Source organism: Adiantum capillus-veneris, chromosome 7, assembly GCF_014529385.1.
Source record: "Adiantum capillus-veneris isolate H3 chromosome 7, ASM1452938v2, whole genome shotgun sequence".
In the NCBI taxonomy this organism is placed as follows: domain Eukaryota; kingdom Viridiplantae; phylum Streptophyta; class Polypodiopsida; order Polypodiales; family Pteridaceae; genus Adiantum; species Adiantum capillus-veneris.
This window is the reverse complement of record NC_140937.1, coordinates 76,165,519-76,181,025: the sequence shown is the minus strand read 5'-3', so window position 1 is coordinate 76,181,025 and position 15,507 is coordinate 76,165,519. Positions and strand designations below refer to the sequence as shown.

The 15,507-nt window shown below is 41.7% G+C and overlaps 1 protein-coding gene across 2 annotated transcripts; it reads left to right on the top strand.

Moving 5' to 3' along the window:
* Positions 1 to 12,323: 12,323 nt before the first annotated feature.
* LOC147454080 (uncharacterized) lies at positions 12,324 to 14,856 on the top strand. 2 transcript variants are annotated; one of them, XM_086516084.1, is made up of 6 exons: positions 12,324 to 13,038; positions 13,115 to 14,107; positions 14,190 to 14,309; positions 14,401 to 14,557; positions 14,617 to 14,641; positions 14,723 to 14,761. In XM_086516084.1, exons 1-6 carry the CDS (start codon positions 12,717 to 12,719, stop codon positions 14,759 to 14,761), a joined length of 1,656 nt encoding a protein of 551 aa, XP_086372210.1. In that variant the 5' UTR covers positions 12,324 to 12,716. The 2 variants fall into 2 exon arrangements, with proteins under 2 accessions (XP_086372210.1, XP_086372209.1); XM_086516083.1 differs by having other exon boundaries at positions 14,401 to 14,641; positions 14,723 to 14,856.
* Positions 14,857 to 15,507: the final 651 nt, after the last annotated feature.

Genomic DNA, 15,507 nt, shown 5'->3' with positions numbered 1-15,507 from the left:
CATGCTTACAAGACAATGACAGGACAGTGAGACACAATACAGGTGCAGGATCGGTTTACCAACAGCTTACAGTGTTAGAGAGACAGTGGTTTTTGAGCTGTTTTTGGTCTGTTTCTTTAGTACACCAGAGCCATTTTACAAAGGAGACTCTGCCGAAATTTCTACAGAATCTGAAGCTTTCTTGGTTCATTTGATAGGTTGATATTGGTTCAGAGGTGAGTTTACAGGGGAAACTCTGCCGAATTTTTCCCAGGAAAGTAAACTACTGTGAAGCGTAGCTATGGTTGGATCACACGACACTACTCTTTACAATATCAAGAAGCTGGATGGAACCAATTTCCCATTGTGGAAGAAGCAGATTTGGTACGTGTTGGTACAAAAGAAGCAGATAAAACCTATCAAGCTCAAGGGGATAAAACCACAAGATATGGACGAAGATGAATGGAGCGAAATGGATGAATTGGCACTTTCTACCATTATGCTGACTTTGGCAGAAAGCGTTTACTTCAATGTAGCAGACGAGATATCGGCTTATGAAGCATGGACAAAGCTGAGTGATCTTTATGAGAAGCAGAGTGTAGCTTCACAGGTATACTGGCTTAAGAAGCTTGTTGACTTGAAGATGAAAGAAAGGACACCTATGTCCAATCATCTGAATGAATTCAACACCATCTAAAGTCAGTTGTCACCTCAAGGTGTCAAGTTTGATGAACCTGTTAGAGCTATGTTCCTGTTGATCACATTGCCGGAAAGTTGGGACACTTTTCGCACAGCTTTGAGTAATTGCACCTCCAGATGGTTTCGGGTGAGCAGGTGTATAAGGCAGTCTGCTTACTGAAGAAACCAATGTAAAGACAATGGACAAAGGCAAAGGAACAGCCTTAGTTGTCAGGGGAAGGACCAAAGAAAAGTACAAAGGTGGAAAGAGGAATCAATCTCGTAGCAAGTCCCGCAGTGCTAAAGGCAAGAGTGGCATAGAATGCTACCATTGTGGCAAGAAGGGTCACATGAAAAGAAACTGCAGAGAATGGAAAGCAGAAAAAGACAAAGAAAAAGCTGAAGACCATGGTGAGAAGAACAAGTCCTCAATGAAGATTCAAGAAATAAATGTGACAAACACTGTTGCAGAGGATGACAGTCTAGTGTCAAGAGACATCTACTTCTTGAAGAATACAATGGACTCAACTCTTCTTACAGCATCTGATGGACATGCATTGAGTGACTGGATTATAGACTCAGGGGCATCACTTCATGTGTCTCCAAACAAGGAGTGGTTTAACTCTTATGTGACCACTAAAGATCATGTTCGGCTAGGCAATGGGCAGACATGTGAGATCTTAGGTATTGGAGATGTTCAATTGAAGTTTCAGAATGGCTCTTCTTTCACGCTGAAAAATGTGAGACATGTTCCCGCAATTACAAAGAGCTTGATCAGCACAGGTTTACTTGATGATGCTGGCTACGTCACCACTTTTGGACAGAACATGTGGAAGATATCCAAGGGTTCTATGACAGAAGCACATGGAGTAAAGTCTGGAGGACTTTACATGATTTATGTATCAAATGTCTCTAAAAATGTAATCAATGTAACCGAGCAGCCGAACGTTTCTTTGTGGCATAGCCGGTTAGGACATATGTCCAAGAAGGGAATGGAAATCTTGTCTCGTTCTGGTTAGTTGCCTGGATTTTCACTTCATGATTTTGAATTTTGTGAACATTGTCTGTATGGTAAGCAAACACAGCAGCCACATAAGCATAGAAGCAGTAGAAGAGATACACAGTTGGCACTTGTTTATAGTGATTTGTGTGGACCTATGCCTAACCTATCTCTAGGGGGAGCTTCTTACTTTATGACATTTATAGATGATTACTCGAGGAAAGTATGGGTTTACTTTCTCAAGCACAAGGATGAAGCGTTTACTGTTTTCAAAACATTTGTGACACTTGTGGAGAATCAGAGTGGCAAGAAGCTTAAATGCTTACACACTGACAATGGTGGAGAGTATGTTTCAAAGGCCTTTCAGGACTTTTGTGAGTCAAAAGGTATAAAACGTGAACTTACTGCTCCTTACAATCCTCCTCAAAATGGTGTTGCTGAGAGGATGAATAGGACCATACAAGAGAAGGTCAGAAGTACGTTGTCTAATGCACAGCTTCCAAATGGGTTTTGGGCTGAAGCTGTATCAACAGCTGTTCATCTTATAAATAGATCTCCTAGCAAGGTTTTGCAGAAGGATTCAGTGCCAGAGATGGTATGGTCAGGCAAGATGCCCTCATACAAGCATCTCAGAGTCTTTGGTTGTGAGGCATATACTCACGTTCCAAAGGAATTTAGGAACAAACTTGAGCCAAAGAGTAGAAAGTGCATCTTTCTAGGCTATGGTAATTCTGGTGAGATGGGGTACAGACTTTGGGATCCGGAATCCAGAAAGGTTATCCGCAGCAATGATGTTCACTTTAATGAATCCAAATATCATTCTAAACCAGAGAGGGTTGAGGAGATTAGAAGAGTTGTCTTCCAAGAAGATGGACCTGCACGTGCAAGACAAAATGTCAGGGCTCAAGAGGAGCAAGGACGGGATAGATTGGAACCACAGGTTGTGGCTGAGCCTGAGCCACCTATTTTGCGTAGATCTGGGCGTATCACGCGACCTCCTGATGGGTTTGTTCCATCTATAAACTATGTCATGCTGACTGATTGCAATGAGCCTTCATGTTACAAGGAAGCAGTGCAAATGAAGGATTCCGGGAATTGGCAATTGGCCATGCAGTCAGAGATGACAGCTCTCCATAAAAACCAGACATGGAAGCTAGTTAAACTACCACAGGGCAAAAAGGCTCTACCTTGTAAATGGGTTTACAGGTATAAGATCACCGCTCATGATAGTCAACCAAAGTACAAAGCAAGGCTTGTTGCCAAGGGCTTTAAGCAAGAACAAGGCATTGACTTTGATGAAGTCTTCTCTCCGGTGGTCAAGATGACTACATTGAGATGCTTTCTTGCATTGGTTGCCATATTAGATTTGGTGTTGCACCAAATGGATGTCAAGACAGCGTTCTTGCATGGTGATTTAGATGTGGAAATTTACATGCAGCAGCTAGAAGGGTTTGTTGAGAAAGGCAAGGAAGATTTGGTATGCCAGTTGTTAAAGAGTCTTTATGGCTTAAAACAATCACCGAGGGCATGGTACCATAAGTTCCACAAGTTTATGCTTTCTCAAGGCTACAAACGTAGTGAGTTCGATCACTGTCTATATACAAAGAAGGCTAAGGATGGCACTTGGCTGATCCTTATTTTGTATGTGGATGACATGTTAATTGCTGGAAGAAATTTCAGCACTTGGAAGAAATTTCAGCTTTGAAGTCAAAGATGGCAAAATCGTTTGACATGAAAGACATGGGTGAGGCAAGTCATATACTTGGTATGCGCATTGAGAGAGACAGATCAAAGAAGTTGATTTGGTTATCTCAAACAGAGTATATTGACAAGGTTTTGCAACGTTTCAATATGGAGAAGGGAAAGGCATTGAGTGTTCCATTGCCACCATATGTGAAACTTAGCAAACAAGATTGTCCTGTGGCTGAGGACGAACAGGCTGAAATGGATAAGATTCCATATGCGTCTGCAGTGGGTAGTTTGATGTATGCAATGATTGCTACTCGCCCAGACATTGCATTTGCAGTGGGAGTAGTAAGTCGATACATGTCAAACCCAGGCAAGAAACATTGGGAGGCAGTGAAAGGAATATTGAGATACCTGAAAGCTACAAAGAGTATGCGTATATGCTATGGGAGTCAAGAGCTAAGTGTAAAGGGTTTTACAGACTCATATTATGCAGGTGACTTAGACAACCGAAGGTCTACGTCAGGGTATGTCTTTACATTGGCTGGTGGATCAGTATCATGGCGTTCTAGATTACAAGATTGTGTTACTCAGTCTACTACAGAGGCTGAATATGTTGCAACATCAGAGGCATGCAAAGAATCAATTTGGCTTAATCGACTAGTAACAGATTTGGGAATCAAAGAAGAGATGACCGTGTTATATTGTGATAGTCAAAGTGCTATACAATTGGCTCGCAATCCAGTTTATCACTCAAAGACAAAGCATGTGGATGTGAAGTATCATTTCATCAGGGAAATTCTTGAGGATAAGCAACTTTAGCTTGTCAAAGTTCACACCACAGAAAATCCTGCTGATCTACTTACAAAAGGACTTCCCTCAGAGAGCTTTGCGCATTTTCGCAAGCAGTTAGGTGTAGGATAGTAAATCACTTCTCTACATCTCTTGTATATTAGCTTGTATAGTAGATTCTCTCACACTTAAAGTACCACATTGGACTTTAAGTGGGAGGTTGTTGGGGTATAAAGCCCAATGTGGTCGCCCAGGTAAGTGGGTGGGCCGCCAGGTATGTACACATATTCTTTTGTAAGAAACCTAATAAGAACTCACTATGCTCTACACATTACAGTAGAGCGATTTCACCATATCGTCGTTCTCTTCTTCTCGCATTCTCTCTCGCATCGCACTTCCGTGCGTACTCCTTCACAGGTTAGCAATGCCAGCAAGTGCGACGGGGACATGGTCTCTCTCTCTCTCTCTCTCTCTCTCTCTCTCTCTCTCTCTCTCTCTCTCTCTCTCTCTCTCTCTCTCTCTCTCTCTCTCTCTGTGTGTGTGTGTGTGTGTGTGTGTGTGTCTGTGTGTACGGTGATGTCGATGCATTGCGTGGACACAAGAAGAGCAGGGAGCAACATCGTCGCGAAGGTGAACGAGGTTGGGAAGGGGAGGCAGGGCATGGGTGCCGTAGGTCGTAGGGCAGCTGGGAGACTAAAGAAGGTTCGCCTCTGCAGGGTCCAAGCCTGTGCGATCTGCGAGCTGAGTTTGCTAAGCAGAGTCGATAACGACAAGACAGTGGAATGATGAAGGTGGAGAAAGTGCATTGCCGACTGCTTGCAATGATGAAAGCGGAGATAGAAGGCATGGAGGAGGATGAGTGGACAACAGGGTATGGCGAGCGGGTGGAGCAAGGAGCATGTGCATCGGCTCCAATTGATAAAAGTTAAGGAGCAGCGAATCTTCCCAGGGAATTAATTAATAGATGTGTAAATTGACCCAATATGTAAAATAGGGGCAAAGGTGCCCATTTATGGCCACAATGAAGTGGGTTGTGTGATGGCATCATAGATTGAGGAGCACAAGGTGCATATTTTAAATTGTAGTTTAATGAAAGGTAACTCTTAAACAAGAAAAGTTGCCAAGTCGGTCTGCATCGAGCACAAAGCACATAACCTTACATGATGTGGACATGGATATAGTATGACTTTCCATGATGCAGATAGAGAACATTTTCCTTGGGGTAAGTAGTAACCCTCCCTTGAGGCATTGCTTACATACTTTTTTTTTTGGTGACCTTCCTTCTTTTTTTTTTTGCAAAACTCACAATTGTGAGTGATTGTATTAGAGTTCCATCAAGAAATATACAAATTCACCTCAACCTCATGCCGATCTTTGAGTGACAGAAAGTTACATCAGAGTCTGATCAGTCATACCAAGTACCGATCTATTCACGAACCTTTACACATGACGGCTCGATCGCCTTAGTCCATTCATCCGATTTTTTCCCTTTTCCTACCATATATTCTATCTCCTTACTTTAAATACCCTCTAATTAGAAGGCTACAGATGACAAAAGCATATGGACAAATGATTGGGCAAGAATCAAACTCTTCTAAACTTCTTAAAGAAGGATATATTCATTTCTTTATCACATGATAGCATTGAAGCAAAGGTGGAGGGCAAGAATTTGGATTCTTGTATAGATGCAAAGAAGTTTGCAAGTAAGCAACAGAACAAGAAGGTGCGAAAGCAAGAGCTTGCAAGAAGAGAAAGAAAGGTGTGTGCATATACTTCGAAAAAGCATGTTACGCATGTTCATGAAGTGAAACCTCTTCCATTTATTATGCATATAGAAAGAAAACACCGTGTAGATATTTCGAGAGGAGTTGAACGAGGTAGAGGATAAGATGATATTCATCAAGAAAACTCAAAAGCCAGATGAGCAAATAGGTAATTTGAATCTTGCTAGACAAATCATTCAACCACAAGACCACAAGAAGAGAGAGAGCATATGAATCAAATGAAGCATGCTAGTGTGACAATTGCATGGAGAAGGCCGATATATCTCATTGATGATCATGAGAGCAAGGAGTAAGTTATCCAATTAACTCAAGGCAAGGTCCTAATGGAGAGAATGGCAATGAAGATGCATGTCAAAAGCTCAAGCCCAACAAGGACATGGTTTCAAGAGTCTTGAAAATCATTGAAGAAGGCGAAGAAGATAAAGAAGACATCCTGGCTAACAAGAGGACTAGGGCTCAAAGATTGAAGGCAAAGGACACTTAAGAGCAAAGGAGAGAATGAGGGTAGATAAAGGTAAAGCACCAATGGAATTGGTTGAGTGAAGAAAGTAAGCAAAAACAATGACACGAAAGACAAAGATTGAAATGTAAGATTTTTAGCTAGGTGAAGGCAACCGGCACATACTCTCTTGAAATATTTGAAGAAAAGAGCTACCATAACCTAGACTTAGGTCTTTCAATTGAGCCTTGGGATTCAAAGGAGTTGGTATAAGCTAGAAAGTGTGTGAAGAGTGAAGGTGAAGATGTCCTACTCTCATGAAATTCAACTCGAAGAGTGAAATTTGCTTGTTTGTTTTAGGCACATGGATTCATGGAAGAAAAGAAATCAAAGCATATAAAGATTATGAAGCCCAAATATACATCATGATTGAAGAAATAATGCATCAAGTTGATTTCTATTTCACCGGTAAATCAATTTTTAGTGTGATGCTAAAAAAATAGCGTGCATACGAATGTTTGGGTGTGGTTTATTGTCATAAAATATCATATCTAACTTTACCAAATGATTTTCTCATATTAAACTGATCATTTAATGTGGGAGAATACACGGGAACAAGAGTTAGAATAGAGACATGTGCTTCTAGACATATCTCAACATGGGACCAAAAGGAAAGATGGTTGCATTTCAATAGGGGTCCAAAAGGAGATAGTCTTTCAAAGATCAATGTGCAATAAGTACTTCTAAACTTACCTCAGTAGGGAACCAAGATGAGAGATGGTTACATCTGAATAAGGGTCCAAAAGGAGGTAATCTATCAATGAGCAATGTGCATCTAATGGAGCTTAAAAGACCTTAGGGTTAGCTTCATTAAAGACCTCCAATGGTTAGTGTTAAAATTCATGTGACCTTAGTCAATCTAGGGTTGAGATTGAAGTGGGAACCCGACCTAAACTTGCCTTTGATCTTAGGCAAGCTAGGGCTGAGCTTGAGGTGGGAACCCGACCTAAACTTGCCTTTGACCTTAGGTAAGCTAAGGTTGAGCTTCAGGTGGGAACTACACCTAAGGTGCTTGTCATGCTTGATGACTAAGGTACTTGAGGTACTTGTCATACTTAATGAGGAAGGTGCTTGAGAAGCTTCCTATGTATGGGGGTAAGGTGCTTGAGTCAAAAAGAGACCCTACAAATTTAATGAGGAAGTTGCTTGAGAAGCTTCCTATGCATGGGGGGGGGGGGGGGTAAGTCAAAAAGAGACCCTACAAACTTAATAAGGAAGTTGTTTGAGAAGCTTCTTATGCATGGGGGGTAAGTTGCTTAAGTCAAAACGAGACCCTACAAACTTAATGAGGAAGTTGCTTGATAAGCTTCCTATGCATGGGGAATAAGGTGCTTGAGTCAAAAAGAGACCCTACAAACTTAATGAGGAAGGTGCTTGAGAAGCTTCCTATGCATGAAAGTCCCAAAGTTGGGGAAATCTTTGACTTAACCTTCCACTCACCCAAAGGGCACATGGGACACATGTCAGACTCTCCCTATGCTTAACCACATGGTGTGCTTGAATGCTATTGGTTGGGCTAAAGAGGGGTCCAATGAGCTTCTAGTTCCACACCCAACAAATATCTAGATATTTCCAAGATCTCTCTCTCTCTAAGGGGTAAGGATAACACTTGTCCAAAGACTACCCATGTACTTGAATGCATACTGCATGTGATTGGCTAGAGGGGAGAGGGGTCCAATGAGCTTGAAACATGTGTAAAAGCTACAACTCACCCCAAGCAACCAAGGGGGGTGTTGGGGAGATATACACCACACACACACACTCATTTTGTGGATTCATTCTCAGTTGGTGAAAGTAGAGGAACTTCACCTCCTTCTCCAAGCCTGTGAGAAGTAAGAGCCTACACCAACACTATTGGCTATGGAATGCAAATCCAACCAAGAGCCATGCTTCAATGCTTAAGCTTGCCATCTTCATTACTATGCTATTATGTATGCTAGCAAGAAGAGTGATGATAAGTGAGGAACTATTTCTTTCTCTTATGGAATGTTTCTTCTTCCTCTTCCCTATCCTCATTCCCCACTACCTCTCTCCACCTTCGAAGGTGTTTGAGGCTTTGGGACTGAGGCTTGGAATAGTTAATGCTTTCTACAAATTTTATGTTATGTTTGTGATGCATGAAGCTTTCCATCTTCATTGCATCACTTAGGTCACAAGAAACACAAAGATTGTATTGTACCAAGTCTCTCTTGATGGAAGAAACTATAATACAAATGCCTATTAGAGGGGGGACCGGCTCCGTATGAATTTGGTCCTCAACTATTGTCATGTTCTCTAAACTCTCTCTTGCAAAAGTATTTTTCATGCCAAGTTACTAAGTACCATGTTTATGTTGCTACCATCAATTAAGTTCACCCACTATGCTCACAAAGTAATCTCACAAAAGTACTTCATCTAATATCCTAATTCCGCTACTCTCAAAGTTCATAGGCCATTTCCATTACATATATCTTTTGAAGACGATTTTTTTGCGACAGAAAGCTATTATGGGTATACATCTAATGCCATCAAGGTTTGGTGCTTCTCCAATCATTTGGAGAGACCATAGCTGGTAACCATAAGATGAGGAATGATTTGCTTGTGAATCATCCAAGAGATTGAAGATTTGGTTACCATGTGCAGACATGCAAAGTATTGGATATTGGAGAGGAAGAGGTAGAGTCAAGCCATGCAAGACATATATGATGAATGTTCACGTGCTTCCTCTACATGTAGCAAAGAAGAAAGTTTTGTTCACATTCTTTTGGAGTTTGACATGGACGTGTGTGGGATGCATTTATATAAAAGCAAGACCTTTCAACAGGATGATGAGGAAGAAAAAAACATCGCCTTAAAACCATGGAGAAGTCATGACATAAAGTGGAACTTCTTGTTTGGACTCTTGTTTATGCTACTCCGGCTTAATTTCTACTACAAAAAGGTTGGAGTCCTCCTTAGTTTATCACCCTTTTGTTGTACTTAAGACTTGTGGTTTCCTTTCTCAAGTTATGAGATATTTAGTAGATTATAACCAAAAAGTGAAACAATAGATTTTGGACCTTCCAAAGGACGACATATGCTCGAATTAATATGCTTACATACATGGTGATGGGAGCAAAAAATAATCATGTCAAAGAAATGGAAAGGTGGATGGTTCCAAGACCAAGCATTGAAAAGAAAGCACGAGTTTGCTACATCTTTGCACACTCAATGCACTCAATGTACTATACTTGTTGAAAGCTAGAAGGTTGCAAAAAATGTTGTTTGAGCTTGTGAAATGTATTAAAATGATTGAACCGAGTATTTCGATAGAGCATTATGAGTTTACAGAGCCTCAAAAGAAAATGCTACAAGAAGAATTCCATTGCATCTAGTTCGTCAATTGTTTTGTTTTCAATCTCGCCCTTTACCTAGGCCGTTGCATTTACAAATTATCGAGTCGAATCTAATATAGTCAAGTTAGAAAGATGCGGGCAACGTAAATCAATTAAGCTAGGAAAGACATTTGGCTAGTCTTGGGCACATACTTGAGGGACTATGTGAGGTACCACAAGGCATTGAGAGTACACACTATCTATGAGATCATTGAGGTAGGGGACTAACCATGATTGTAAGAGGTGAAGTAGAGGAGAGAGTGAGGGATCACACATGCACTACTTGGGGTTTGGAGCAACATGAGAGGAGTGTGTGTTGCCTATAAATGCTTCTAGTACGGCCGGCCGCCTCTCTTTCTCCCTCTTTATTGCGTGCAAAGGGGCTTTTTTTAGTTTTGGACTTTAACCTTCAGGTCGCAGATTGCAACATGTGTAAAGCGCTCCCCATTCCGCCATATTATGTTAGTAGATGCTTGTTTCTCTTGATTTTATTCTCACGCATAATTCAACCCAAGATGAATCAGCCTTCATTCTCTTCTTTTAAACTTAAATTTAGCCACTTTATGGTATGAGAGCAAAGTAAGCAAGCGATCAAAGTATTCAACAAGAACCTCCAAAGTAAAAATATAAAGAAAGGCATGCTTATGATGCAGTACAGTAAACAATGCTCTTCACACATTATCCCATTCCAAGTTTTAGAATAAAGTGGAAGTCATTTCAGCATACATGAGGCTTTCTCAAATAGAAGTTACTAATTGAAGAATCTTGATGGTACTTTGCATTCGGCTCGACTTAATGGCTTGCGGTTGACACCATATCATCTCAAGATCATATGAAGCTATAATATATCTTATTTAGTAAGCATTATTAGACCAACCATTCAAATTTTAGTCTCGTGACTTACAATAAATTGAAGAGTACAATCCTCTAAACTCAAATGTTATTTGTGACATTAGCAAGCCTTTAACTTCATGATAAATCCTCTCTCTCTCTCTCTCTCTCTCTCTCTCTCTCTCTCTCTCTCTCTCTCTCCGCAGATTGCGATAGAGGATCCATACCATACTAGCGCGACATAGGAGCCGTCCTGGATACTGATGCCTTGACTGTCAGAGAGCTCCATTGTATCAGCTCACCCTTTGTCTTCCCTTTGTATCAGCTTTCACCCCACCCCTACCCAGTATTTTCTTTTCAGTTCTTTGTACTTTTTGTACCCAGACCTAGTATTAGATTCACCACATGTAACCTTTTGGTCTCATAGGTCATTTCGGCCTTTTGAAGATCTCATTTCATCTCTCTCTCTCTCTCTCTCTCTCTCTCTCTCTCTCTCTCACACACACACACACACACACAAGTTTTCTTTTTCCGACATGTCTCTTGTGAAAATGACCACAGAGGTTTACAAAAGCATTGAAAGCATCAAAAATCAATGTCCTTATATGGTAGTGGATTTTTTACCCCTAATTCAAACCTTTTGGTTGTTTCCACATGGTTTCTCTCTCTTAGCTATGATAGGTGATAGGGCAAGATGAATAAAGGTAAGCAAAGGGCCCTCGTTGTGCTACAAGGAAGATGATGTCTCATACGCACTCGCAAACAATGGGTATCGAGATTCAAACGAAGACGGGTGGATGTCCATTGAGGTTTTCAAGAGTTGATCCCCTACAACGTACCAAAATATTAAACAAAAAGTGCTATGAGGAAGATGATTTGCCCCATGTGCGCACACAAACAATGGGAACTGTGATTCAAACGAAGAGATGTGGATGTGCAATAAGGTCTTCACGATTTGATCCCCTCCGGTATACAAAAAATCAAGGTATCTTGGCTCTCCTTGGTCAATGTAAAACTTAATCCAAGGGGGTGGAGTACGAAGGCAAGGAAGGGAAATTTATAATGATATGAGGTGTGTCATCGTGTGTATAGGCAGGCGGCTTCACTAAGCAATTAGGTCCTTCAAGCTAGAGCAAGCAACACATTAAGTGACCCTATTCATAGTCTTTCAATGTGGAGGAATGAAATGGATGCTCAAATGCTAAAGCACTACTACTCTTGGGTGTGGTATGTTGTCTCTCTCAACCCTCCCCCCCCCTTCCCACGTCTCTATTTGACACCCTCAATTTTTAGAGGGGATCTACGGTCCCAGATCATTGTTGATCGTGGACCATCGATTCATCGAGAGGAAAAAATAAATTGGGTACGATTCGACCTCACAAATTACACGCGTTTTGATAAACATGTAGAACGGTAGCATCATATTGCGTAAATCTAGCTTGCCGCGATCTTAGTTCACATCGAGTTTACCTCTGGTTCACATCCAGTTTACACCACAATACTATAGTTCACAGACTTTGCAAAGTTCACAACTAGTTCACTTTTATCCGAGTTTACATCTAGTTTACATCAAGTTCACGTCTGGGATCAACGGTTGTGATCTTCGCCGACAAGCGACGCCGATTTTCAACCGTAGATCCCCTCTAAAAGTTGAGGGTGTCAATTCAAGACGAGGCCCCCCCTCCCCAAAAAAAAAAACACCACCCAAAAACTAACTTGGTAAAAGCCCAACACTACGTTTTCATGACCGACTGCAAAGCAAACCTGTATAAAGGGTGATCTTTATCCTCAATTCTCAAACAAGAACGCCAAAAGGTACGAGCTTCTAACGAAGAATGTGTGTGTGTGTGTGTGTGTGTGTGTGTGTGAGAGAGAGAGAGAGAGAGAGAGAGAGAGAGAGAGAGCTAGCTCCTTCCTGGTGCGTTTTCTGATTTTTAATCAGATTCCAACTCAAATCCTTTCACCTTGATTGCTTCTGACAAGCTCATTGCTTGCATGCTTTTGCTTACTTTTTTGTGAGACAGGTCCATCTTTCTATTCTGCATAATTTGTTTTGTGTGTGTTAAAAGAGCCAGCTTCAACCCTTTTGATTTTTGCCAAAGACAGCACAAAAAATGGCAACTTCAAACTCCGATGAGCACAAGGATATGGAAATGGCAACTTCAAGCTCTGATGAACACAATCGCCCCCGAGTCGTTCTGACATATAGCCGACGTCCTATGTTCAAAAGAATTAAAATGCAGAATGCAAAAATAACAGAGTTGAAAACGTTGGTGCTTGCTCACGAACAGCAATTACTTGCTCACAAAGAGCACCTGCAGTCACTGCAAGAAACAGTTCAAGCCCTTAGAGGACTTGTCGAATCCAACACGTCCAAGTCCCCATTCTTACAACCAAGGCTGGCTTCCGATGCAAAACCCATGTTTCAAAACAAAGGTAATCTGCTGACATACAAACGATCTCTTGTTTTCAACAGCTCGAAGAAAAAGCTAAGGGCTCACTTCCTATGCAGGCAAACGGAAAGTTTTCGAACCAATGATGGTGCCAACAACGTGCCCGGTCAAGTGCCCAAGAACTGAAACAGAAGCAACGCTATGCACGGACCTGATGAACGATTGCAAGAAGATATTGGAAAGCTTGAAGGCATTCCTCCAGGACATCATCCCTGATTATGATATCAAGAATTGTCTGGATTTGGGTACCATAGATAACAAGCTTCGTGAGGGAGAATACATCTCCCCGGTACAATTTGCCGAAGATGTTCGACTGACATTTATAAATGCCACTACCTATAACCAGGCAGGACACTGGGCAAACAACGCCACTCACTCCCTATTAGGGCATTTTGAGACTGCATGGAAGGGCTTAAGTTCAAAGCTTGAACAGCTTGCTCACTTTGAGGAAGATGAACCCAACAATGAACGCGTTGATGCTCCTCCACCCATTCCAACGATACAACATATTAGCCATGAAAACTCAGAGCCGAATAGCCCCTTGGGGCAACAACAAGATCAAATGCCTTCACTAGACTATCCAAACTCGGCGTTGAGACTAGAATTTTCTAATTCCATGATAATATCTGAGGAAGATGAAGCAAACAGTGAAAGTGCTGATGCGCCCCCTGTTCTGACTATACTGGATACTGGGGATGAAAACTCAGAGCCAAAGACCTTTTTGGGACAACAGCAAGACCAAATGGCTCTGCAAGACGATCAAAACTCGGAGTTGAGAGTAGAATTGTTCAATTCCATGACAACATCTGAGGAAGATGAAGCCAACGATGAAAGTGCTAATGCTACCCCTGTTCCGATTATACCGCACATCAGCAAACAAAGTACAGACATACTAGAATTGTCTAATTCCATGAAAATATCTGAAGAAGCCAAGGTGGTGATTGACTCTAGTTCTCCCCCTCCCTCCCAACTGCCCAACTCTCCCTCCCTCCCTCTCTCTCTTTTGGCCGATACAACCTCAAACCATCATGAAAAGCACTCAACAGCACCAGGTATTTAACATTTATCTCATTTCACAGAACCATTTCTTGTTCATGGAAGTTTCTGATGGTCTGTTGGTGATGTATGATAAAGATGCATTCATAGACATGGGCGACTATGAGCCTGAATGGCGATACCCACATGCTGCCGAGGAGCTGAATGACTCTCCTGAAATTTTGAAGCTTCATCAAAAGCACTCACCAGCAACACCAGGTAATTAATATTTATCTCGTTACAGTGAAGCATCTCTAGTTCGTGAAAGTTTCTGAGAGTCCATTCTGATATATAAATTTAATTGTTGCAGATGCACACGTAAACATAGGAACTTCTGAGCTTGAAGGAAAATACCCACCCATTGTTTTAAGAGAAAAGGAATCTTCAACCAGTTCAAGTAGATGCGATTCCGGTTCAAGTAGCGTGGAATCCGGTTCAAGTAGCATGGAATCCGGTTCAAGTAGCGAGTCAGAATCAAGCAGTGGAAGTGGTAGCAGGGAATCAAGCAAGAGAAGTAATCAAGAAGAAGCGAAATGACTGATGATCAAAAGGTCTACCATCATCTAGTTATGTTTTGGTGTTTGCAGAGCACTTGGTGGTAATGTAAATCTCACCAGCCATGTCTATTGCAGGCTCCACATCCTCCAGCTTCACAGTACCTCGCTCTGTAGTGAAGGCCCTTTGAAGTTTGGGCTTTGGTTATTTTTAATTCTTTTGGGATATCTAAAGTTTTTGTGGCCTCTTTTGTGCCAGCTAGTGATTTTTGTGCTCATGTCATCCATGTCCTCCACCTGGGCGCCAAATTTGGCCCTCAGTATGTAAACACCCTAAGACAATTTGCGCAACAAAACCCTTCGCAATGCCAAAGCACAAGAATGTCTCTGAAAAAAGATGCAAATATGAACTAGTGTCACAATATAACTTTGAACTACACTGGCAACAACCTCTTAACATGTGTCATATGAATGCGTTTAAGCCTGAAGTTGACCGTCTTTCAATGAATATGACACACCATCACCATGTTTTTCTAAGCCTTTGGTAATCTCCTTCACTTCCATAAGACCGTGCATGTGGTTCCATTGCTCATGTACACTATGAAATCTCTCTCTCTCTCTCTCTCTCTCTCTCTCTCTCTCTCTCTCTCTCTCTCTGCCTATATCTACTTGAGCTACACCGACATAGAGATAGTCTGTTGAGGAGACATGGAGTACGACTGTCGTAGAGACACATCACAGACTTCTTTGGATCGAGGGAGCCAAGAGACCAACCACCAGCACAGGGTTGTACCCGCATTCATACGAGAGGCACCCTCATTGACAGGGCGACTGAGGTCGGGAGATCGAGACGACCACGACCGAGACACAGGAGCACACTACATCGACGGAGACTCCAACAGAGGATCAGAGGCATTCTAGCA

Coding starts and splice junctions, on each gene's coding strand:
- LOC147454080 (XM_086516083.1), top strand. CDS start 12,717: ATGGCAACTTCAAACTCCGATGAGCACAAGGATATGGAAATGGCAACT. Junction 14,108..14,189: donor AAAGCACTCAACAGCACCAG/GTATTTAACATT, acceptor TGTATGATAAAG/ATGCATTCATAGACATGGGC. Junction 14,310..14,400: donor GCACTCACCAGCAACACCAG/GTAATTAATATT, acceptor TAATTGTTGCAG/ATGCACACGTAAACATAGGA.